At 37.2% G+C, this 26606-nt stretch overlaps 1 protein-coding gene across 5 annotated transcripts; it reads left to right on the top strand.

Moving 5' to 3' along the window:
- Window positions 1–182: 182 nt before the first annotated feature.
- Window positions 183–26606, top strand: LOC147402169 (Polynucleotide adenylyltransferase family protein). 5 transcript variants are annotated; one of them, XM_086443714.1, is made up of 16 exons: window positions 183–437; window positions 1154–1310; window positions 3047–3177; window positions 4742–4859; window positions 12006–12058; window positions 12626–12675; window positions 12774–12872; window positions 13036–13145; window positions 13299–13426; window positions 14330–14396; window positions 14672–14755; window positions 16899–16961; window positions 17133–17274; window positions 25118–25285; window positions 25731–25828; window positions 25899–26606. In XM_086443714.1, exons 2-16 carry the CDS (start codon window positions 1158–1160, stop codon window positions 26001–26003), a joined length of 1569 nt encoding a protein of 522 aa, XP_086299840.1. In that variant the 5' UTR covers window positions 183–437; window positions 1154–1157; the 3' UTR covers window positions 26004–26606. The 5 variants fall into 5 exon arrangements, 4 of the variants coding, with proteins under 4 accessions (XP_086299840.1, XP_086299839.1, XP_086299838.1 ...); XM_086443713.1 differs by lacking the exon at window positions 183–437 and having other exon boundaries at window positions 703–1310; window positions 13036–13094; XM_086443712.1 differs by lacking the exon at window positions 183–437 and having other exon boundaries at window positions 713–1310.

Raw genomic sequence — 26606 nt, 5'->3', positions numbered from 1 at the left:
CAATAGCATTTCAGATATGGATTGGGATATTCATCTATTCGATTCAACAAAATCTGATTCAAAATTTATAATAATAATAATAATATAATATAATATAAAAATATAGTTTTCCTATTTTTTTTTTACTTTTAAGAGAGAATAGATAGATTCAAAATTATCTTTCTCTTTCAAACTCTTCACCTTTTTTCCCCTTATTAGGGTTTGCAAACTAGGAGGTCTGGCAAGGATTATCTTCGTCGACGACGAACAATTATTTTCTCCTTCCTCCCGATATTTGATTTGTTATGTTTGAGGTTGAAGATCAATAATTTAGAAAAGACATTCAAAGCTACTTTATAAGGCTTGCAAACTAGGAAGTGTGGTGAGGATCATCTTCGTCGTCGACAATTATTTTCTCCTCCCTCCCTATATCTAATTCCTTCTATCTGAGGTTGAAGGTGAATGCCCTCTATCTTTGATTCATTCCCTATAGGATTTAAGACGAACCCTCTTTATTTTTGATTAATATTTTTTGGAGTTAAAGATGAATCCTCTATGAAAAATCCACATATTCATGTCAAGTCTCTCTCTTTCTATCTCTGATTCATTCTCTTTATGGTTTTTCAAAAAAAAAAAAAAGAAAAAAAAAAGAAGAGATTGAATATTAGGATTTTCTTGATTTAAGTTGAGAATTAATGATTTTGAAGAATAAAGAAATTGAAGTTTGAATATAGAAAAATTTCAAGATATATATTTATTTTTGGATGCAGTGACCTATTTCGAATTCGAATTGGATAGTATCAAATATCTAATAAGTTAATTGGATTCGAATATTAAATGTGTATATTCATCAAATTTCCAATTCCAATTCGGATATTAAATACTTTTTTTCGATTCGGATTCAAATCTCTCTCCATCCGATTCGATAGGTATCCGTCGACATACCCACACTGTAGTAGAAAACTAAAAATGAGACGAGAAGTGACTCGGACTAACCAATTACGCTAAGGTTGTCCGTAAAATTAATGGCATTTGCCTTGAAAGCTCACCGCCTTTTAACGTTCCAAAACAATGTTACACAAGCGTCCCTAAGACTTCACCCTCTCCGAACAATCAAATCTCTCAACTTCCGTCCCAAATCAAACTTAGGGTTTCTCAGGGGTTTTCGTTGCAGAAACATGGCGTCTTCAACAACAACAAGTGTTCAGGTGAAGGAGAAGATCGATCTCTCCGAGAAAGAAAGACAAATTTTCGAACGATTAGTCCTAGTTCTTCGCCACTTCAATCTCCAAACTCAGCTCCGAGTTGCAGGTGGTTGGGTTCGCGATAAAGTAAGAACTTTTCCTTACTTCCTTTTCTTTTCATTGTCAGTGAAATTTCGATCGAGCTTATTTACTAGTTCTGCTTCGATCATTTTTTCTGTTGTTAATAAGGAAATTTATCAAATAGAACAAAAAATTAGTTACAGGAGCGGATCAGTATTTTATTTTTCTTCAATTAACAAAAAAATTCAAAGAAACTAAGTGAAAGATATAGAATTCGCATCCGAAAGAATTGACTCTACCCATGGGAACACCAAGTCATTCCAAGTGTGTCCTGTTGAGCGCCCACATTGCCGAAGACCAATTATACAACAATATGTTAATTGTCAAAGATGCCATCATTCCTTCATTTCCAAATAGACCAAGAAAATTGAAGGGATAAACCTTCAAAGATAGTTCCTTGTAGGATACAAAGCATTGGCATATCAACTCTTGAAGACTCCCTTGGGCTTAGAGCCTAATGGCTCAGTTGGTTTGACATATTGCAAAGCAACTTTGAGGTTGTGGGTTCAAGTGCAGCTTACCCATCAAAAAATGTTAAACACTTTCCTTATTAACATAGTAAGATTTTACTCCTTACTAAGGTTTGTTTTTCTCAAATGGATTACCACCTCAGCAATCCAACACCACATCCCTCTAAATTTCATTGAAAAACTAAGATTTGCCACCAAAAAAAAAAAAAAAAATCAAAATTTTTTTTTCTTTTGAGCTTGATCCAAGGTTTTGAAAATGGATGGCTACCTAACTTCCACCTACCTCTTAAACTTAAACTCATATTCAATGGTGAAAAAAAAAAATTTGGAATATTTTTTTTTCTTTCAAAGTTTCATAGAATTTTTTCTTCCACTACCTTGAAGTATCAGATCATATTTTTGGATGCCACAAGGTGAGCCAAGGACCCTTAGTAAGGTGAAATCCTTGCTAACTAAGTAAGGCTAGTTGGACTCTGAAAAAAAGAAAAAGAAAAGAAGGAAAATACTCTTGAAGACTCCCTTTGTGACATAAGCCAAGATATCCTTAATGGCATAAATTGATGGGAAATCCGAGCATAAAATTGAGTTTTCGTTCCAACGATTTTGAAATTGATGGATGATATGAAGTCATCTTAATTGGATGATCGATACTACAAATATTGAAATATCTTCTCCATTAACCCAAATATCCCAGCTATTTGGGTTAGCAACATAGACCCCATTTTCTGTTAGAACAATCCATCATTGACTTGCTGTGTTTTTTATCATCAAAAGATTTTGGATCATTATATTCTGTTGTCTTGCTATTTATAGATGGTTGGATTTGTTTTTGTAGAGAGAGCTTCTATTAACACACCAGCTTTTACTTATGCCATACCAATCTATATGTTTATAGATATTTATTACACAATTGTAAGTAAAAGTTAGTGTGCCAATATAATTTCTATTTTGTAAATATTATTAGTATTCAACTGTTTGATCTTTGTTTTCTTTAAGTTTTAGCATACAAGAAGGTTGGCAATAAAGCAACCTACTTCTATTTTGGTTTGAGAACTTCGGTAGTGGACTATGTTATATGCATGGCTTCATTGAATCTATTATGATGCCGAATTTTCCGAGTCTTATAACGGACCTGGACACGGTTTTATGGATCTTGTTTGTTTGTTGTACCCATTCATTGGCTTTTGCAAATTTCAAATGTTTTGAGGTGGTAGTTAAGATTTTGTTTGCTTGGGATGCCCCTGATGTTGAATTTCTTTTTTTTTTTTCCAGCTTCTAGGCAAAGAATGTTATGATATTGATATTGCACTAGATGACATGTTGGGTCGAGAATTCTGTGAAAAAGTCAATGATTATTTGTCGTATACAGGGGAGGAAAAACAAGGAATTGGTGTCATCCAATGGTAGGTATTTACCAGCCACCTCTGAGTAATTTAGGGAACTAATTAATAATTGAAACAATGTCTACCAGTTGCTTTGTAATACATTAATTTACCTTAAAAGAATCTCCATACTGTTTTTCGTCTGTGGAAAAATAAATAATAAATGTTTCTTTGTTAGCATGTTTGGCACCTTTCATAATTGGCTGAATGAATTTTACTTTCTTATAGTTGTGTAGTTGTTTGTACTTCCCTTTTTTAGGTGCTATTTTTAACATATTATGCTTCTATCTGATCAAACTCAGGTTTTGACAATTGTACCTCCCTATTCAACTCATAATGATACTCCAACTTAGGCAAAAACCCCTGTAGACAGTATTTCTGCAGAAATACTCGAAAGTTCTCTCTTGATTTTGAAGCCTAAAAGGAAAACATTGGTTTTCTAACTCAAAACAATATGCATAACATTGCATCTTAGGTTTCCTTAGCTAATTTCTCCTAGTATTACCTTTGCAAATCAAGTGGGGAATTGGCATATCATATCCTTATTCATTGCAAATTCTCAAGAGAGGTGGGTTTCATTTCCTCTCCTTGTTTCGAACCTCCTCAATCCTTGTTTTATTTCAAAGTTGACATCTGAAAGGCATCTCGCTTAAGAAAAGAATCCTATGGACTCTAACCCCTTTTGCTATGTGTTGGGCTATCTGATTGGTGCGGAATAGTAGGATCTTTAAAGGGAGGGATCACTCTCTGCATGAAGTTCTCATTGGAGCAAGATTTAGAAGGAGTCTTTTTCGAAGATTTTTTGTTCATTGGGATTCTTTATATGAATCCTGAAGCTTTTGTTGTTGTTTTATTTTTGTTATGTTATTATCTTGTTTTAATTTTTTGAGGTTTCGATCCTTGCAGGGTCACAATGCCTTGGCTACCCTCAATCTGCTTTTATCTTCTTCTTTTTTTCCCTTCTCTGTTAATAAATTCTGCTTTGTACCTTTCAAATTTAAAGGTAAAAACTAATTTCAACCATCCATCTATTTTTGTTTTTGGTAGGTAATCATCCATGTAAAATAAGTTAAAGCTAACTCTAATAGTGACCAAATTTGATGTAAATGGCGTTCTTAATACTGGGGCTAAACTTTACGCAGTTTTGTGGTGTAAAATGTTTGTCTTACAGAAAGTCCTTGGTATAACTGTGGCATTTGAATGTCTTGAACCCTTTTGCTTGGATTCTGTTTGTTGCAGCTTTAGTTGATTTAAACCTTCGGCCTACCCAATACCCTATCTTTGTTCTAAAGACTTTTAATTTGAACGGCCTACCACTTAGGTTTCATCACCAATCTTCTTGTGATGGAACACACCAACTCATATGTTTGAAACATCACGCTCGACTTCATGTTTACTGGAATTTAATCTGTTTTCATAATCTTAAATTGTTAGTTTGGTATATTATAACATGAACTTTAGCGGCATCAAGACGTGACAACCTTTCAATCTTGTCAGGCCCCTATAAGTATTATGGCAGACTATGTAGAATGCATACCTGTACTGGTTTTTTTGTTGACACTTCCATTGATTTCTAATTTTTCAGCAATCCTGACCAATCCAAACACTTGGAAACAGCAAGGATGCGCCTATTTGATGTATGGATTGATTTTGTAAACCTGAGAAGTGAAAACTATAGTGATAACAGCCGCATTCCGACAATGGTATACATTTGCCTCTGTAAGAGAAGAATTTTGCCTACTGGTTAATTTATATTTAGTTCCCTGTGACATATTCCTGTAAGTCTGTAATGATGTTTATGCCGAAATCTTTTAATTATAGAAGTTATTTGCAACCTTTTCATGTCCATTTAATTTGGCTTGTATGCATCGATGACGTAGCACTCCATAGGTGCCTCTCCACTTTAACCATCAAGCTATGAACTCCATCCCTATATATAATTGAATATTTCTAGACCATGAATTTTTACTGGATATTCCTCTCCATTTTTTCTTTTTTGATAGATAAAGATAAAATCATTCAAGAGAAAAAAAATGGAGGTCGAGTAGACCATCCGAAAGAAAACATTACAAACCTAACAAAGGGCAGCCACAGCCAAAAAAACTGGAAAAAAAAAAAAAAAAAAAAAAAAAAAAACGCTGGAGGTACCCCATACTTACATTGCACACCCTCTCCCATCTAACAAGGAAATCTTCGAAAAAAATGCCCTTAAATTCCTTAAACCTTTTACATCAAAAGAATAACAAAGCTAACACCTCCAAAACTAACTTGTGCTCATCCCTACCTTATTAGCAAACACCTGATTGGTCATTTCCTTCCAAATCAGCCAGCACAATGCAAACGGAAATAAATCCCATAACAACCGCTTTGCCTTTGTAAGATACTTACCCCACTCCATCCAACTATCCATCAATATTTTCACCGAGTTAGGCAAGCAACCCACCACCCCAAACAAATTTAGATAATGGCTTCAAATCTTGTAATCATAACGGCAATGTAAGAACAAATGATTTGTTGATTCCCTGTCTACTTGACAAAGACTACAACAATTTGTTAAGTAGAAACCTCTATTTCTCAACAAATCGATGGTCGAGCGTAGCGAGCCACATAAACACCGAAACCTTTGAAGGGATGTTTGTTCTCCAAACCACAGGACATGGAAAGCTAAGATCACCAACTTAGGCTCCCAAAAAATAAAAAGACCGCACCGTAAAATTTTCTTCTTTAGATCCATCCCACATTCGTCTGTCTTCCATATTTAGATCAAGTTGTGTTGCTTCTACACATTTTGCAAAATTCGTCAAATTGTCAAACTCCCAATCATTAAAAGAACGTCTGAACCCATAGTCCCAACTAATCCTTTCCCCCTCTCTAAGAATAAAAGAAGAGATGAATTCTCCTTTTTTGGAGGAAAGCTTGTATAACTTCGAGAATGAAAGGTTCAAAGCCCGATCTCCAAACAACCAATCCTTCCAAAATCTCACTCTATCCCCCTTCCTTGCTTTAAATTTAACCTTCTTTTGAAACATCGGAAGTGTCCTCATAATGTCTTTTCATACTCCACACCCGTATGCTTCTTTTACGTCGCCACTTTCCCACCCACTATTAGGAGACCCAAACTTGTCCCTTATTACCCCTCTCCATAAGCTATCACTCTCATTCCCAAATCTCCATAATCACTTGCCTAGAAGAACCGAGTTCATAGAGCCAAAGTTTTTTATGCCTAGACCTCCATATCTCTTTGGCATGCATACTTTCTTCCAATACACAAGGTGCAATTTCCTGCTACCATTTATGTCATGCCAACAGAAGTTCCTACATAATTTATCAAGCTTATGCTCCACAAATTTCGGTAAGGAAAAAAGAGAGAAAATAGTCAGGGATTGCTAATAACGTGCTTTTGATCAAAGTCAACTTGTCGCCTTTGGAGAGATGCCTCGCTTTCCACATACTTAATTTCTTCCCAATCTTTTCTAAAACCGGATCCTAAATTTCCTTACTATTACACCCCCAACCCAAGGGAAGGCTTAAATAAGTAGAGGTAAACTTCCAACTTGAAATTCGATGGAAGCCACCAACATCTCAACCCCTATCGAAATCCCCACACTGAAAATCGTACTCTTCCTGAAATTAATCGGAACTCGATAAAGGCTCAAAGCAGTCTAGAATACCACTTATAAAGTGCACCTATCTTGGAGAGTTATCTAGAAAAATAAGTGTCATCTGCAAATTGAAGATGCGAAATGGAGATACCTCCCAAACCAACCTAGAAATTTTCCCAAGCTCCGAAGCTTTGGAAAGCATGCGACCCAAAGCCTCCACAATGATAATGAAGAGAAAAGGCGATAGTAGATCACCTTGACGAAGTCCCCTCGAACTCCGAAAAAAGCCGGAGGGGGACCCATTCACTAAAATCAAGAACGTGGACGTCGTGATGCATTTCATAATTCCAAATAACCCATCTATTACCGAACTCCATCCTTCTCATCAAGTACTTGAAGAAAATTCCAATTCACGTGATCATACCTTTTGAAGATCCACTTTGCAAACTAAACCGGGTAACTTCGTCTTTCTTTTGTAATTGATACATTTGCTAGCTATAAGAACCCATCTAATATTTGTCTACCATGCACAAAGGCTCCTCGAATCGCTTCAATGATGGTGGGAATCACTTTTCTAAGTCTCGCGGCGAGCATCTTAGAAATGATCTTGTAAACCGAACTCACTAGACTAATTGGTCTTAAATCCGATATTTCCTCCATACCCGATTTCTTCGGAATAAGAGCCACAAACGTGCAATTTGACCCAATATCTAGGACCCCTTCTTCATAGAAGTCTGCCAAAATTGCAATCAAATCCCCATTTACAACCTCCCAATTGTTTTTGAAGAAAGCCATTGGAAACCCATCCAGACCCAGTGCCTTGTCATCATCCGTACCCAAGACAGTTAGTCACCAACACTTCTTCTTCATCAAACGAACGTTCCAACCACCTCTTGTTCTCACTAGAGATAGAGTCAAAAGATAGATTATTTAAATGATGTCTATCAATATATTGCTCAGTATACAACTTTTTGTAGTAATTCACTATGCCTTTCGCCACCTCCTCTTCCCCCTTTCCACTCTCCTTCAAACTTAAGATGAGTAATCAAATTTGTCCGACTATGATAATTTGCCATTTTGTGAAAAAATTTAATATTGCCATCTCCTTCCTTCAACCACTTAATTCTTGACTTTTGCCTCCAACTAATCTCTTCCAACTCTGTCTCCTTTTGAAATTTCGCTTTAAGATTTACCTGTCTACACCTCTCCTCCTTATTTAAACCACTAGCTTCTTCCTTTTGATCAATGAGCTCCAACTCTTTAAGTAACTCCTTATTAACATTTAAGTTGCTAAACGTAACCGCATTCCAACATTTTAGTTTTTCTTTGACCCACTTCAACTTCAATCTGAACACTAAACCAGGTCTACCCTCAAATTGTTGTTCATTCCACCAAGATGCTATTAAGTCCTTGAAATTAGGATGAAACAACATGTTCTCAAACCTAAAAGGGATTGGACAATGCCTAGTTACTCCCGCTGTCAAAAAGATCGGGGCATGGTCCGATACCGGGTTCGAAGCTTTCTCTTGAACCACTCTGCCGAAATTGTCCTCCCAGCAAGGAGTTACTAAAAATCTGTCTAGTCTGCTTAATACTATGTTTACTTGTTGATTAGACCATGTGAAACCTCCTCTGCATAATGGAAGATCTACTAATTCATTCTGACCATCAAAAGACTCAAAAAATCTCATTCTCGAAGTAATCCTAGCTTCCCCACTCTTTTCGAAAGAGAAACAAATGACATTAAAATCCCCTCCCAAGTACCATGGTCGATCCCAACGAGCTCTAGCATCATTCAACTCATTCCAAAAATGCAATCTTTCTGCGTCGAGATTCGGACCATACACCTCTGTAAACGCCCACTTGAAATCCTCGCCAACTAAATTACACAACACAAATACAGAAAAAGCACCTATAAGATCGTCCTCAACTTCTAGAACCGATTTATTCCGCATGACTAACACCCCACCCGAAGCACCCCAAGAAGGCAACAAAGGCCATCCAATCTAATTCGCACCCCAAATCTCGCTAATATCAACCCTAAGACAGAATTAAGTTTATTTTCTTATAAACAGACCAAATGAGGCTTATTAATTCGAATAAAAGCCTTGATAGAAGCTCTCTCCAAACTGCTGTTCAGCCCCCGAACATTCTAAGATAGGATTTTTATCGACATTAAGAACCTGTCTGTTTATGCCCGTCTGGCTCCAAATTTAGATTTAATCGGAAAATTAACCTGATCTCTGAAGGTCTTGTCCTTTAAAGTTAGCTTCTTCTATAATTTCTTCCCATTCTTCCCAAATAGTATTGAGAATTTTGATGCTTTTTCTTTTGGGACATTCATTGGCATAATGGCCAATTTCTTTGCACAACCAGCACTTGCAACTTTTCGTATTTTTCTTGGTGCTGCTGCTACTCCCTGAACTACTCTTAGTTTCAGAGTTCTTTGTTCTGTTCTTAAAGTACCTTTTTCTCTTGTTAGGATCAAATTTTGGATGTATAGTAGATTTTTTAAATCTATACTTGTTCCTTCTTCCTTTAGGATTTCCGTATTCTTTTTTGGAATACTTCTTTTTTGATTTCCTTCTGTTTTTCTCTTCACAACCCCACTAGGTAGCCATATCCTGTAAATGAAAACAGAGATTATCATTCCCTTTGGCTGCCTTTCTAGCTTGCCTAGCCAAATGGTTTTTGATACACACTTATCTGAGTATGTCTCTAATTCTTCCAATTCATCCTCCTAGGGTATCTATTCCTAGAGGACTTTCCTCTATGTCTTTTCTGACATACTGGTTCCAAGGTGGTGGTAACTTTTCTATGAAAAGTTCTCTGTATTTCATGTATTCTTTGAAATCTACTTTAAAGTAGTATTTTTCGAATTCATTTGCATATGAATCAAAATATTTGAGTTTGCATATGACTCTAATTTATGATGGTCGCCCAAAAATTGCTCAAAAATAGGTTTTGCAAAATCTTCTGCATTGTTTGATTCTAAGAGCATTAGTTGACGATGGATTTGTATAAACAGCTGTTTGCTTATATCCCATCCAGAAATCCTTCACCACACCTTTTAGTGAGTGGTCGAAAAAACTAAAAGTTTGGGATCTTGTCATATCCCGTCTTATCTGAACAACTATGTTCATGGCTGCTGCCCAACTTTGGATTCCTTGTCCTCTGTCGGCAACATTATCCAAATCTAGCCAAGTTCCTGCAGGATGAATTGCATCTGCTACGAACTGTTTTGGTTCATAGATTTTGGTGTTCCATTGACCTGTTTTACCAGTTGGTAATTTTCCTGTTCTAGGTCCAATGGGTTCTTCACTTCTGACTACAGTTGTAGTATTCGTGATATTTTGCTGTACTATCTGAGGTACAGGACCTGCTCTAGTTACTTGAGACATAGCAGTATCACCTGAATCTTCCAACACATTGAAGTGTTCTTCAATTTCAATTTCCTCATTTCTGTTATAGAGAATTCTTTTTCATTTTCTGGAGGTAATTCATTCATTTTTCTACATATGTAATCCAGTCTTTTTGGATTGCTGGTTTTGTAGAATTCTTCTTGTAATTCTTCTAAGGTCTTTGTCTTTAGAGCCATAATTTCTTCAACTTCCTTGTTTTCCCAAGGGTTTCTGTCCTCCGAGAAGAATTTAAAAACTTTCATCATTTTGATGTTTTCTTCTGGATCTTCATCTTCGCAGGTTTCCACTGCATTCTCCTTCTTCAAAGAATTTCTTGTTTCCAAATCAAAGACTGATTGCCTCCTCTATGATCTTCATAGATTGAAGTAATTTCCTTAGATTCTTCAATTTTCTTCTTTCCCTTGAATTTCTACTCTTTTGGAAATTCTATCTCTGTCTGTCCAGGGAATAACCTTTGGCCTGTATGTGTGATTCCTAGGATGAGATTGTAACAATGTTGAAATTCCCTGTTTTTGTTTAATTTTTGTTTGGGGTTCAACACTTGTTTTCATTAGCTTGTAATATATTGAATATTCGATAGCTAATGCATTTACTCTGGCCTTTAGTCCAGTTCATTCTGTCTGAACCATTAATCTTAATGAATGCGCTGCATCGTTGAGATGGACTGTGCAAGTTGGTAAACAATTGAAGTAAGCTATTTTTGAATTTAAGTTGGCTTGGACTGCTCCTAATAAGCTTGTTTCGAAGTTTTCCATTCTATTGTTGCGAAGTATGCAGACTACAGAGGCATTCAATTCTGCTCTTGCAAGAAGTTTGAATCCTATCTGAACTGCACCTATGTGCATATATTTAAATCCTCCTCTAAGGGCTTTAGTAACACAACTCTGGTTTATGAGTAATAGGTTGTTTTGACCTTTACTAGCAGGGATGGTGATTTCTATTCTTTTAAACCTATGCTTGGTGTTAGGGCTAAAGGTGCCTATACTACTAGATCTGTTTGAACTCAAATTTAGGTATTCTCTGATTCCTAATTCTTTCTTCTATTTCAGTGAGTTCGAATTCTTCTAAATTCTGTATATTCATAGTATCTACAGAATCTCTAATACTGAACATCTTTATGTTTTCTGGCTTCTTAGCCTCATCAGGATTTATCTTTTTAACCCATCTGGTTAACTTCTTGTCTGTTATTTCACCATATGTTCTGGTGATCCTTTCTCTAGGGACAACAATTTTGGTAGCAATATCTGCTGCCATTTTTTCTTCATGAACCTGTAAATTTAGGTTAGATGATTCTGGTTTGTTTAAGATCTGTTGTAGATCTTTTCTCATAGATGAAATCTGTTCATCTAGTCTTTCTATCCTAGCACCTAGATTTTTTAGGGCTGCTATTTGATAGTTATTCTGCTGTAGAATATCCTTTGTAGTTTCTGTCATGTTGGGTGACACTAACTTAAATCCTTCAGCTTGAGCATCAACTCTTGTTGCTGCTTCACGAGTTTCCCTTTCAAATGACATTGTTCATACGTTCAATCAGAGGAGCTATTCTAGTCTGGATTTCCAAAATCTGCTTTACCAATTGTTCTACTGACTGGGCTAATTGCTCCGTCCTAATTTCGGCAGGTTTTGGGTGATCTGGGTCAAACTCTAGTGATCTGAGCTAATACCTCTGTTACCTCTGGCTTGGGATACCCTCACTTCAAAATTCTTCCTTTCGATACAAGTATACTTGGTCTTACTTCATTTGGAAAAGTTATGCATGACTTCTTTTGCCAACATAGTTTAATTTGGTTTTATATTGTTATGTTGTGTATTTAATGTTTTGCAGAAATTTGGCACAGCAGAAGAGGATGCATATCGGAGGGATTTGACCATCAACAGGTAGTTGTCTGTTTTTGTATTTAAGTATTAGGCTGCTTTTATTTTTTAGACGATTTCTCTTGAGTTGCCGAAAATTCACATGTGATGTTTATTAATGACTATCGACATCTACTGTAATTCCTAATTCCTAGTTCACATGTAATGATCTGTCAATCGCAACCTTGGTAGAGGTTGCAGTATGAACATGACTCATCATTTTTTTTCATAGCATCCGTAGAACTTGAGAGAATATAATATGGTATCTTGGGTTCTTTTTCTTGAATCTGTGTTTGGAAGTGTGCTGTTTATGACTGAAAATGTTCGATGGGAAAATTAGAACAAGATTTTCATTTAAAATTTCAGAATTCATTTATATGCACGACATGGTAATTTCTACAATTCACAAATTGCTTCAGAATCATTTCTCAAATAATAGTTTGCTAATTATTTTTGAGTCATGTGCCCTATTACGCAGATCCACATCATCTTGAAATGCCTCAACTACAAATATCCCTGTACTCAAACTTATTACAATCATTTCATGGCTCCAAATTTTATGATTAAATTGTATTTCTGTTTCTTTGACAGCTTGTTCTACAATATCAACACCGATTCAATTGAAGATTTTACTAAAAGAGGTTAGAGTTGGTGGAGTTCCACTACACAATGTGTCTATTTACTTCCATTGCAAGAGTTACTTATCCATTGTGTCTGTACACATCATTCTTTTATTCAGGTATAAATGATCTGAAAGCTGGAAAGATAGTGACTCCTTTACCTCCAATGGAGACTTTTTTGGATGATCCCTTACGAGTTCTTCGAGCTATTCGTTTTGGTACTGCTATGTTATGTTTACATTAGTGCATATTTACATTCTAAGGATATACGTATACACATATATATTACATGCGTTCTGATTTTTTATTTGAAATTTGTTTTCATGCATATTTGGGCTTGTGTTGGTAATCCCTAGTAATCCTGATTTTAAATCCTCTTAGGTGCAAGGTTCAGTTTTGTATTAGATGAAGAGTTAAAAGAAGCTGCTGCTAGTGATAAGGTGAAAGGTGCTATTGAAGATAAAATTAGTCGAGAGCGCGTTGGTCATGAAGTATATTTACTCTCTAGACGTGTTTGATATGGACAGATGGCGCCAAATTACATATTTTATTTAATTTAACTCATTTTCATGATGATAGTTAGCTCTGCTTCAGTATGGTGTAATCGGGTATTAACTGTTTCTTCTCCCGATGCTTCTTTGTAGATCGATCTCATGATCTCCGGCAATCAACCAGTTAAAGCAATGTCCTACATTTGTGATTTGCAGTTATTTTGGGTTGTCTTCAGTCTTCCTCATAATTCTGAGCCTTCAATTTTAGAAAGATATGACAGGTCGCTTTCTCTATTTATATAATATAAGCTTGACGATTCTTTATAATTGATGAACTTAATCAACTAATATGTGATTTTAGAGTTAAAATACTTTCACTGTTATAATTTATTCTAAAGTTCATTTGATTACTGACATAATAATATCACATTGTAAACCTTTGGTGCTCTTTGCATGAGAAGTGGAATTTTCAGAGTTGTTGGACCAAGCACAAGCTTCTCTGCAGCTGATAGGATTGTTCAAATCCCTGTTATGATTGATGTTCTGTATAGGGGACTAAACACAAGCTTCATGATAGGCTGATTTTTGGGTCTTATCGGACTGCTGCAACATGCTTTAAATTGGAATATTGGACTGAAAGTATGCCTAGACCATGGGTGTAAGAAAACTCTAGATTTCACATGAAGCTCGGGCCTGACTATGAGGCCTGGAGGCCCAATAAAATCTTAAGTTCAGCCTCTTTCTTGTGTGTACAACCCGTGTCAATATGTTTGGTGGCTGGTCAGTAATGCATTATCTGAAAGTGGTAGAATGCTTTGGGGGTTTTCTTTCCCTCGTTATCTTTTGGGTGATGCGGAGATAAATGAATTACTGTGCTGCTCTTTTTCTGTATAATGTGCTGCTAAGAAAAATTTTGTTTTTTTTCTTTGTCAAAATGATCATCTTTTTATAATGATTTGCTAATCATTATTTTTAATAAATAAATGCATTTCATTAAATGTGGTCGAGGTGTCCAAATTCTTGGCTAACTATCAAATTGAAGTAATATTGAATTGTACTTATTTATTATTTTTTTGAATATTTCTGTAATTATATTATAAGATTTGTTTTTCTTTATAGTCAAAGCTTCTTTTTTGGTATTTATTTTGACTTTATTTCTTACTTTTAACCTCACTGTTGACCAGGCTTTGCACTGTTTACATGGATGCGGCATGGAACCTTTTACAGCTAATTGGATACACAACCTTCAATGTGAGTTATGCGAAGTATAAAACTTTGATCTTTTGATAATTTAGGCTATATCTTGTGAAAAGTGGATTTAAAATATTTCTTATTGACTTTTGTATTGTAATTATAATTGTACAAGTCCCAATCTCTTTAATTTATCCTTTTCATTTTTCTTCTTTCCTTAGTAGCTTGTATGCATTACTAATTCCTTTTTTCATGATGCAACTTCAAATGTTTTACTCTGTAGTTGGTTACTTATCTCTAGGTTTGAGTTATTACTTGTTTCATGTGAATTTTAGGATGAACAGAGAAGGCTTTACTTGTATGGTGCATTGTTCCTTCCACTTAGAAAATCTGTGTATACAGATAGCAAGTCCAAAAAGGTAATAATGCTCAATTCTTTTTTCATATTTTAGTTATTTTAATATTTGATTGCTAGCTTACATATAAATTAATCATCTTTGTTTTTTTCCTTCTTATAATTGATACAACCTGTATGCTCCACTCTGCACATTTTTTTTCCCTGGACAACAACTAATATCTTGAGGTGTGCTTTTTTGCACTTGATGCATCTCAACCACATTAGAAGGGAAATTTTATAAGATGGTGATAGGATCGGTTTATGGAGCATTGATAGATTAAGCTTAAGAGAGATGTTAGGTGGATGACTGTAAAGACTAAGAAAGATAAAATTAGAACTGAATACAAGTAGCTCCAGTATGTGATAAAGCGAGGGAAAATCTTTCAAAATGGTTGTGACGTGCAATGAAGATCAATAATAGCCCTAGTTATACAGGACATGCAATTTGAAGATTCTGATAGGGTGAAATCCAAAAAATAAAGCCATGAATTAAGGCAGTGAGAGGGGATATGAGCCACTGATCAAGATTCGTTTAGCTGATCCCAAATTTTTTGTGATAAGGTTTTGGTGATGACAATCGTTAACATCTTGCCAAGAGAAGAAGCACACAGTGGTAATCAAATCCCACACTGCGTTTAATTTTTCATGAATGCTACAAATATTTCACGTAGATTTGAAAATAAATGGCCTCCTAAAATTGTTCTCCTCACTAACATATTCCAGTTTTTGGACCCAACCATATCACCAATTCTTGCAACTACATTTTCGTACCTTCATGTGTTGATCAACAAGGCATTCTTGGATATATTTGGTGACATCTTGAATCTTCATCATAGATTTCTGATGAACAATGTACTTCTGATGAAAAATTGAAATTCTAGTATATAAATTACATTATTTTCTTGAAATTTTCTAAAATTTTGAAGTGTAGAATAACCAACCTCATTATGTCCTGAGAAACCCTTCCAAACCCCATTATTTCTTAAGGGGGTTGATTCTAACATGTGTTCAGGAAAAATAATCATATTTGAGGTTCAGGTGTTGATATCTAAGAGTGCATCAATTCCAGATTTTGATTAAAGATCCTTGGAGCAATGTACGAAGTGGAGATGAAAAAAGCTTAGTGTTATATCAACTAGGGCTTCTTTAATACTTAAAAAAAAAAAAAAAAAACTAGGGCTTTTTTAATGAAGAAGATGGATGAGATCTTGTGTATATATGGCTTCCCTTTAGGTGTTTGTTATTGGTTCTCATTTTGGCTTGTCTGGGAGTTCGAGAGTGTCAATACAGGGGTGATCCCTTATCACCTTTCTTGTATGCCATCTTGGCAGAGGTCTTCAGAAGATTGATAATGAAAAAGAGGAATATGGTAGCTTTGAAGGTTTTAAGGACGGGGATCTTTGCTTTTCGCATATGTTGTTTGCTGAAAACACTAATATTTTCATGTTCAGTAAGACACCTGAGGTATGTTATAAGGTGTTTTTTTTTTTTTTTTTAACAATGTCGGGGCTGGGAAAAAAATGAATCCTCTAGAAGTTTTTGGAGTAGGTTCGTGCTTTGGCAACTTAGTGGAGTTGGTTAGTCCTTTGGGTTTCAAATCTGTAAGCCTTCAAGATCTTAATTGACTTTCTCTGGGGTGCTCCCTGCATGTTGAAGACTACGTGGCCCAAGTGAAAAAGATATTGCAGAATACTGTTTGTAGAACTCTGCTGTGGTTTACTAGATTGCTAAGCCACTATTTTATTAGTTCAAGGAGATGTTTTTGTTATCGTTTCTTCATACCCATTTTTCTATGTTCAATCAGCATCATAGAAGTTTACACTATGTTTGGATAGAACTTCTTGACGACTTCTGCTCCTGTGGGGAGCTAGCAAATGTTTGGATAGAGTTTCTTGATGACTTCTGCTCTTGCGCAGAGAGGTTTTTACTTTTCCGTGAGAAACTCCAAAAACCTTCTCTTGCGCGGAGTGGTTGTATACACACAGGGCTAGCTTCTGCATCTCCTTGTTATTTGGTTTTATCAGATAATTGGCTGATTATGCTTTTGGGGTTGATGAGTATATATGATCTCGATCCTTGTCTCTTTTGCTGTATTCCTATGTTTTTCCCAGAATTTCATTGTATCCTACAGTTCAAAATTGAGCTTGAGTTAATCTGTATTACAGATTCCCATTACAAATTACATCTTTCGGAATTCTCTTAAGCTCAAAGCTAGTGATGCAGAAACGGTCAGTCAAATTCTTTTCCTTTCTGTTCTGTAGTTTGCACCTTTCACATTTTGTCAGAGTATTCCATGCCCTCGTATTTAGTGAACCATATTCTATCTCTATTATGAGAAATCTTAAATAGTAGTTGGGAAGCAGTTAATCTTTTTTTCTTTTTGTGTATGTTTTTTCTAGGTTGTAAACTTACACAAGGCATCAGAAAGTTTCATATCCTTGATTTCTTTCATAACATCTAATGGTGATATAAAAAATATTGAAGATTCTGGAAGGGAAAGTATTGATGTACCGTTTTCTTCAAGACAACGGATACTTGCAGGTTCAAAATTCTTTTATACCTAATCTTCTTTGAACTTTGATCAGTTTCCTTTAGCCAATAGACTTGCTTTTAAGTAATTTTATTGATACGTGTGGAAGTGGTGACGTGTGTCCCGTGGGATTAGTTGGGTGCTCTAAGAGGCCTCGAAACCCAAGGTGTCTATAACTATAATTCAAGTACCGACCTTTTAATTGATTACCTCATCTCCATCTAACCTATATATATGTACCATTTTGGCAATTGAAATGTTATCAATGGCTACCATGAATTGACTTGCCAAAGTTCTGCATCTCATAGACTCACAATCAATTTGTACTGAATGACTATCATTTGAATACATACCCAGAAGGTGGGAAACTTTTGAGGATAGAATCATAAATTCACAATATTTGTTCGAATGGTCTTAATTTCCTTAAATCTTTTACCTTCCTTTATAAGCCATGTATTGCTTTATGAGGCAAATCAGTATCGCACAAATGCATGTTCATTTCACCAGCTGATTCTGTATGTGCAGTCTGCACCAACTGGCTGAGCTAGTAGCCTAGTTGTAGGGTCCCATCATTGCAAACGCCCAAAATCATTTGGAGAAGAGGAAGGTGTGGTTATAGCTCCCCTTAGGTTTGTTAAAGGTTTTCACTTTGCTCTTGAAAAATATGTTTCATTCCTTATTTGGTGCTCTCCTTTCTACAACTCACTGATTTTACCTTACACCCAAACTCGCATAACTTGTCATTGCTAATTTTATTTTTTCCAGTTTTTCTACACATATATCTTGACATCCACATTTTTCTGCACTGGTTTTATGAATATGTTTGTTGATTGCCAATCTTTAGCTCCACAAAGCATGATCGATCTTGTTACTGGCTTGTAAATTTTTTATTTTAATTTGATCGGAATTCTTGGGTCCCATGGCACTCTGGATAGATCTGAAGATAATGTGAGAGACTGATCAGAAAAATCTTGGCATCCAGCATTGGAGATCATTCAATACTTCAAGTATCATTTACTATGCTCATAACAGGGATTTTTCACAATCATGGAGAATCTGAGTTTACTTTAGCCATTCTGTAGCGAAATGTTGTCAATGATCTCCTTCAAACCAAGATATCATCTGCATTGACACAATAGATAAGATAGAGTTTATATGAATGTTAGATAGGTGTTTATTGTGTCCATTTTGGGACCTCCATAGCTGTCTGTGACTCTTTGCTTCAGTGGTCTCCTTCCCATCATATGTAGAAAAGGTCTACATAGAGTCATGGAAGCACGCTTGAGGGCTCGTGGCTCTGTGAACAGCGTGTTAACGGTGGAACGTAAGGTTTTTGAATTAAAGGAAATCTGGGTGGAACGGAGAAGAGGACTAGAGATTAAGGAGAGGGGCAGAAGGTTTGAATCGAACCTCCAGCTGCTAGAGGAAGAAGTATTATGGGTATCCAAACAACTTGACTTAGCGCGAACATCATCGAAAAATTTCAGGGCCAAGTATTCGAAGGAGAAAAGAATTTTCCTAATCCAGGGAGAGCAGAATTCATATGGTAGATTTCTAAAGCTGCAGCAGTTTTTATGAAGGTGTACCCGAGACAATCAATTTTAATGGGCAATAGTTCCTTCAGTCTACGCCCATGGTTTGCAGACTGCAACTCCTTAAATCCAGTATGGAAGGAAGGTGGAACCTGGGTGTGCATCAGTGGGTTACCTTTTCACCTTTGGAACAATTTCGTTTTCAAAAGGATTGGAGCTCAGTTGGGCGGACTTTTAGAGGTGGATCCGAATACCCTTCGTCGTGCGAGATTAAATACAGCTAGGCTAAGGGTAGGCTGCTCTCCATGGAAAATGCCTCGTGGTTTGTATATATGGGTGGATGGGTTTCGATTTATGATAGGGGTCGAGGTGGCAGGAGAAGAGATAGAAAGGGAGGTTTCTATAGAGGAGACGAGAAAAGGAGAAGAAACCGTGCTTAGTACTTCAGCAGATAGAGGTATTCAAGTGGATGAAGAGTGTTTTCAGACAGTGGAAAAGGAAGATCAAGTGGAGAAGACACTACCTGGTGATATCAAGTTGGCTCGGGAAATATCGAAACCGAAGAGAGGTTGCGTGCGGACCAAGCCAAAGAGTTTTCGTAAATTCAAAACTCGTATTTGCTCAGGAAAATATGTCAGAGGCATTAAAAGCCAGAAATCACGTAGTTGGGTTTTGAAACACAATCGTACAGTAAAGCTATTAACCAAGATAGCTACTAATCTGACCTATACTAGATGGCTGCGTAGTAATGGTATGGTGGAGCCTAACAGGCCCAAGATGGCTGGGTTGGGAAGTAGAGATCCAGGGGCTGTTAGTGGTGCTGTTGGGCCCGTTATAGCTGGGGAGACAGAGGCCCATTATGTGAATGAAGTGGGGCTGGACAATGAAGGCCCATTGAGAGTAATCCTGGATTTATTAGAATCAGACACAGGTAAGTTGTCAACTGCTAAGGATAGGGGTGCTAAGGCCCGATATGGCCCAAATAAAAAAAGGGCTGGATTGAAGTTGAAGCAGGCCCGTAGAGCTTTCAGTTGGACTTCTACTCTTACAGGAAGTTCTCTAGGGAGGCTGGTAACAGAAAGTGCTCGAACGTCTTCTTTAATCAAGAACACAACAGAATCGGGGAATACCAGCCGCGACACCAGCTGCGTTATGGAGGTTCGGATGGGTATTGAGGTAGAAAATACCATGACCGAAGTAGGTAAGGAATTTGGACTGGATGGGAAGGAGGATAGATGTGTCGATCAGATACTTTCCTGCGAAAAGGACCTGGATTTGGAGGAGCAGACGGAGAGTTGCTTCGATCCAATTCTTAGTGAAGTATGGGTAGACCTGGGCAGTAACACTTCCAATCAAAGGATGCCTTGTGAACCACGAGTGGCCCCTACAGGAGACTCTCTAAGGGATGAAGAACAGGCTGAGAAGAACCCAGAAGCTATTAGAAAGTTTAAAGACAGAAACAAACAATGCAAGCACCATCTCATCCCATTAACTAGAATTTGGGACAGATTTCGAATAGATGTTTGGCGACACCCTGGTAGAGCTTTAGTTCCCAACTCTCCAAGCAGCAGTTACAGAGAGATTATTAACTTGGGAACTTGTTCGGTAAGAAACATCTTGGGCCCACCCTATCTTCCTCAGGTACTCTCCTTTCTTGCTGGTGAGTATTCCCAATTTAGAGTTCTTTTTGGTTCTGCTTTAGTTTCCTTGCTTTCCCCTTTGGATGTCTCGTTGTGTGTTCCTTGCAGTGTTTCTTCTTGGTACAGGTATCGTTTTCCTACGGCCTCCTCCGATTCCCTCCACTCCTTCAAGCTTGTTGAAGAGGGGGAAGGAAGTAGGGAGAATAGGGAAGATGCCAGTCAGTTAGCCCTTGTATCATTACGTCCTACCCAGAAACCAGGGGAGGTGGTACTTGATAATCGAACAGAGGTGTATAATGATGGAAATTGGGTTGTCAGAGACATGAGTGAGTCGCATACAGAAACACGAGAGGAAGGGATAGCTAGGACAGAATTAGAAACTGTGGAATGGTTAGTTAGTAATGCTCTTAACTTGGCAGAGGATTTCGGCTTAGTTCCAGAAGAAGGAGACAATGAGTTCTCCTTGATTTTGAGAGTTGCTGTTGGGGATTCGAGAGAGAGAATTTTTTTGGAGGAGGAACTTAATCGTATCAATAAAGGGATTGGAATAGAAGAGAAGAAGGAACAAGTGGAATCTGTAAGTCTTCAGGAAATTCGAAGTTATAGGGATGGTATGAATAACGAGCTGGTGGTGGTCGCTCCCTTGGAGATGACGAGGAGCTTACTCGGACCACGAGTGGAAAAGGACTTGGTTAGGGTGGAAAAGAGGTAGCTTGCCTTCGATCTTTTTGGGTCTTGTTTGTTCTCAATGTCGCTAAGAATTTTGTCTTGGAATGTGAGAGGGTTGGGGGATAAGAGAAAAAGGGCAGCGGTGAAAGCGTTTATTAGAAGTAGAAATCCTCTTATAGTTGCGCTTCAAGAATCTAAATTAGCCAAGTGTGATGAGAAGATCATTAAAGAAATTTGGGGGAATAACATAGATTGGATTGCCCTTCCTGCTATAGGTTCTGCCGGTGGGATTTTGTTGATGTGGAACAAAGATTGGATCCAAGTGGCAGACAACTTGGTAGGGGCGTTCTCTGTTTCTATCTTATGTAAGAATAAGGATGAAGATTTTCAATGGGTGTTCTCTGGGATCTATGGACCGACCATCAATAGAGAAAGAGCCCAATTTTGGGAAGAGATTGAAAATATAGCAGGTTACTGGGATAAGCCTTGGGTGTTGGGTGGGGATTTCAATGTTACCAGGTTCACCCATGAGAAGAATAGGGGGTCGAATATTTCGAAGGGCATGAGAAATTTTAACGAGTTTATTGGTAGACACTGCTTGATGGATTTTCCTCTCTTGGGCAGACGTTTCACGTGGTCCAATAATCAAGGCAATTTAAGGATGTCTAGGATAGATAGGTTTTTGGTCGATAATGAGTGGGAGGAAAAGTATCATAATATTATTCATTCGGCTAGTGCCAGCCCAGTTTCCGATCACACCCCTATCTTTTTAGAAGCAGGTTATCCTAGAAAACACCCCCTTCCATTCAGATTTGAAAACATGTGGCTTCTTCAACCTAACTTCGTAGACTGGTCAGGACCTGGTGGAGCGAGTGCCCTTCTGTAGGACATCCAGGTTGTGTGTTTAAGAATAAGCTTAGGTTCTTGAAAGATAAGTTGAAGGTGTGGAATAAAGAGGTCCTGGGAAGAGTGGATGTGAAAATTAAGGAGATCATGATGCAAATCGAGACTTTGGACAAAAAAGAGGAAGAAGGGACCTTGAATGCGGAAGAAAGAGGAAAAAGAATGGAGTTGAAATTGGAATTTCAAAGAACGGCGCTTATGGAAGAGATTAGTTGGAGACAAAAATCAAGGATCAAATGGTTAAAAGAAGGGGATAACAACACAAAATTCTTTCACAAAGTTGCCAACTTCCATAGAAGAAGTAATCAGCTTGAAAAGCTCTCCATTAATGATACCATGGTAGTAGGAGAAGATGAGATTAGGGAAGAAGTGGTGGGCTACTACAAAGATGTGTATAAGGAAAAGGAACCTTTAAGACCTCGACCGGACAACCTAGTATTCACCTCGTTAAATGTGGAAGATAGGGAGTGGTTGGAAAGACAAATTGGGGAGGAGGAGGTTAGATCGGTTCTCTTTTCGATGAGTGGGGACAAGGCTCCGGGACCTGATGGATTTACTATGAAATTCTTCAAACACTGTTGGGATATCGTTATGAGTGACTTCATGAAAGTGGTTAAAGAGTTGCAGGAGAAGAATTGCCTCGATTATAGCCTTAACAACACATTTGTGGCCTTGATACCCAAGAGAGTCGGGGCGGATAAGTTAGGTGAATTTAGACCCATTAGCCTAGTAAGCTCAGTGTACAAAATTATTTCCAAAGTACTAGCATCGCGCTTGAAAGTAGTCTTACCTAAGCTTATCAAAGATGAACAAGGGGCCTTCATTAAAGGTAGACAAATTCTCGATGGAGTTTTGATGGCCAATGAATGTCTCGACTCAAGGATTAAGGATAAAAATAAAGGGATGATTGGGAAAATAGACCTTCAAAAGGCTTATGATCATGTAAGTTGGGACTTTCTAGAATATATGATGGGGAGAATGGGCTTTGGAGTTAAGTGGATCAGTTGGATCATGAAATGTGTTACAACGGTGTCTTTTTCGATTCTTGTCAATGGGAGTCCAGCTGGATTTTTTAGGGGGTCGAGAGGATTGAGGCAAGGGGACCCGCTTTCTCCGTTCTTGTTCCTTATTGTAGCAGAAGCTTTAGGTAGGCTGTTTAGGAGAGCAGTTGATCTAGGAAAGCTATCAGGATTTAGGGTAAATAATGGTCCATGGATTTCTCACCTTCAATTTGCAGACGATACACTAGTTTTCCTCGATCATTCGAGAGATCAGGTGAGGGTGTTACGAGTTTTATTGAGTTGTTTTGAGGCTATTTCTGGGTTACATATTAATTTGCAGAAGAGTAAGCTTTTTGGGGTTGGGGAGGTCAATGATATTCATTTGATGGCCACGACCTTGGGTTGTGGGCACGATTTTTTACCCACGTCTTATTTGGGATTACCGTTAGGAGCACCCTACAATAGTATCAAAATTTGGGATGGGGTGATCGAGAGATTGGAAAAAAGATTAAGCATGTGGAAGGCCAAATATCTGTCTAAAGGAGGGAAAGTAACTTTGATTAAAAGTACCTTGACGAGTATTCCGGTTTACTTTCTCTCCTTGTTCACGCTTCCAAGATCAGTCGAAAATAGATTGGAAAGACTTATGAGAAACTTTTTGTGGAATGACAAGAATGGGAAGAGGAGATATCACCTGGTTAGATGGAAGGTTATTTGCTTACCCAGGAAGTATGGGGGATTAGGGATTAGAGGTCTTAGATTGGCTAATAGAGCGCTTCTAGGAAAATGGCTTTGGAGGTTTGGTGAGGAGAGGGAGAGTCTGTGGAGGAGAGTCATTATGGCAAAGTACGGAGATAGGAGGTTAGGTTGGTTTAGTGGTGAGGCTAAAGGTTCCTACGGGTGTAGTGTGTGGAAGGGGATTCTCAATGTTGGTGAGGAGTTCGAAAAATGGATTAGATTTAAAGCGGGGAAGGGGGACAAGGTGAGATTTTGGGAGGATAGTTGGTGCGGTACTTCGCCTCTAGCAGTTCAATTTCCGTCATTGTATGCCTGTTCTCTGAAAAAGAACCAGTTAATACAACAGTGTTTGATTCACAACGATTCTAGTTCTTCTTGGGATTTGGGGTTCAGGAGAAACTTTAATGATTGGGAGCTAACAGAATTGGCATCTTTCCTAGATTTCCTGCATTCAACTCATCTCAACGAAAGTGAACAGGACAGGTGGGAATGGTCGAGGGCTAAGGATTCGAGATTCTCTGTTAGTTCCTTTTACAAGTGTCTTACCCCCCTTGCCGAGAGATCCGTCTTGGGATCCATCATTTGGTCTAAGTCAGTTCCTTCTAAAATATCTTTTTTTGTTTGGTTGGCCTCCCTCGGGAGGATTCTTACGTTGGATAATTTGATTGTTCGGGGGTGGATCATTCCAAATTGTTGTCCACTTTGTTTGAGGGATGGAGAATCTGTAGATCATCTTTTAATTCATTGTTCCTTTTCTCACAATATCTGGTCAAATTTCCTTGATCTGTTCCGGATTCATTGGGTCTTTCCTTGTAAGTTTTCCTCGTTATTAGTAGAGTGGGCCAACAATGCTTTCTCATCCAGAAAAAGATTCCTTTGGACTATACTTCCCTCGGCTATTGCTTGGGGGGTGTGGAATGAGAGAAATAACAGGGTGTTCAACAATAAGATGAGAAGTCCACACGACAGTTTTTTGGAGATTTTGGGGTATTTGTATCTTTGGTCTAAACAGAACATCGACTTTGGGGGAACTTCTTTTGATGACTTTGTTTTTAGATGGAACTCTTTATGTAACTCTTGAAGTTTTATCTTTTTCTTTTCTTTTTTTGTTTTGTTGCTCTTTGTGAGGCCTCCTCAGCCTCCTTGTACTCTTTTCCTCTATATCAATAGATTATACTTATCAAAAAAAAAAAGAAAAGGTCTACATGAGCAAGGCGCCTCTAGCTAGAAAAACCTTTTTTTATTTTTTTTCTTTATTGATAGAATCTATATACTTGACTGCACAAATGTATCTATATTAGTGTATGATAACGTCTACAGTTGCATATTTATCTTTAGCTGTCTTATGACTAACACTTTAAACTTACACAGGATTACTTTTACGGGAAATCAAAGGTTTTTGGCGAGTTGCCTTGCTGATTTCCATGTTGATATACTCAACCAATTTGGACCATACTGAAGCTTTTCCAGACCCACATTTTGAACTGGACAAGAGCAGAGAGTTGTATAAAAGAGTTGAAAATAACATTATCGAACTAGGTTTGACCACTGTCATCTTTTTCTATTTTGTTGTATTTATGACTTGCCACCTTAATTCAGACAAACCATTGTAGAATTCTATTTGTTAGAGCACATATATTCATGCAGTAGTGATACATGGAGGCTGTCTAAGCAATGGAACTTTTGGCTTAATATCATTGTTTGGCTCAATATTTGTAGTGGATTGAGGGTCATGCATGCCATGTTTAAGGAATACATATAAAATGGAGGATAGGTTATATTCCTTGTTACTCCCTATTTGTATTATACTTCGTGGGGACACAAAAATAATTTCATCGAAAAACTAGTTCATTCTGACATGCTTGATGTTGGTTGGTGAAGGAGATTTATTTGTTCTTTTGTTATAATCTAATTTATTACTAATCCTGATATCTAACACCATAAAATACTTTGCTGATGAGAAAAAAATGTTTACGGAATGCAGGTCTGGACAATGTGTGGGAAATGAAACCATTGGTAAATGGGAAGGATATCATGAGCATTTTGCAGCTCAAGACTGGAGGGCCCCAAGTCAGGGAATGGGTAAGAAATTCTCCTCTGCACTATGAACCAATACAAAATCTCAAAAGTTAATCGATTTACTTCTTGGCAGCAACAAAGATTGCTTGAATGGCAGCTTGCCCATCCCTTTGGCACTGCAGAGGAATGCCTTGATTGGATGAAGCAGAATCATTCAAAACGTGCAAAGGTGGAGTAATTAATCGCTGAACTCATAAGTTCCCTATTAAAGGGGCTAAGGTAGGAAGGGAAGCCAACAAGAGCCAAGTATGGTAATTTTAAAACTACTTAGGAATTGGATCGCGTCTTCTGATCACCCTGACAGCCTAATGGCGCCTTGTTGTATAGTATTCTTTCAATTTCATGAAGATAGAGTTGGAGTGAATTCAAAGAGATCATGCTAGAATTACTTAACCTACAAGAGAAGTGAGTGCCAAATAGGATACAATCTAATGGGGCCATCAAATCTTAAAGAGTAGATTTTAGTTTTTATTTAGATTTCTGTTTTAGGATTTTATTTTCATGTTTTTTAGGCTTATTTTGATGTTTTATTGGCCTATGGTCTTAGTATAATATTTAGGGGCAGTTTAGTAACTTTAATATATCTTTTATTTAAGTTTATTAGGGTTGAAGAATTACGAGGGAGAAAGTTACGAAAATAAGGTTAATTTATTTAGTATTTTAGTTTGATTGGGATTCTTGATTTAATTTTTTATATATATATATATATATATATAAATTGTATTAGATTTTTTTAAATAATGAAAAGTGAAGAATATGATGAATAAAAAGAAAGTTGGAG

The sequence above is a fragment of the Akebia trifoliata genome, chromosome 5 (assembly GCF_017979445.1).
Source record: "Akebia trifoliata isolate Shusen 1 chromosome 5, ASM1797944v1, whole genome shotgun sequence".
Lineage (NCBI taxonomy): Eukaryota > Viridiplantae > Streptophyta > Magnoliopsida > Ranunculales > Lardizabalaceae > Akebia > Akebia trifoliata.
Note: the sequence above shows the minus strand (reverse complement) of the source record. Positions and strands in the feature narration are given on the sequence as shown.

What these genes read in the sequence shown, in the direction of transcription:
- LOC147402169 (XM_086443712.1), top strand. Translation starts at nt 1,005, where the DNA reads ATGGCATTTGCCTTGAAAGCTCACCGCCTTTTAACGTTCCAAAACAAT. An exon ending in GTGGTTGGGTTCGCGATAAA is followed by an intron (nt 1,311 to 3,046) that starts GTAAGAACTTTT and finishes TTTTTTTTCCAG; the next exon opens with CTTCTAGGCAAAGAATGTTA. An exon ending in AGGGATTTGACCATCAACAG is followed by an intron (nt 12,059 to 12,625) that starts GTAGTTGTCTGT and finishes TTTCTTTGACAG; the next exon opens with CTTGTTCTACAATATCAACA.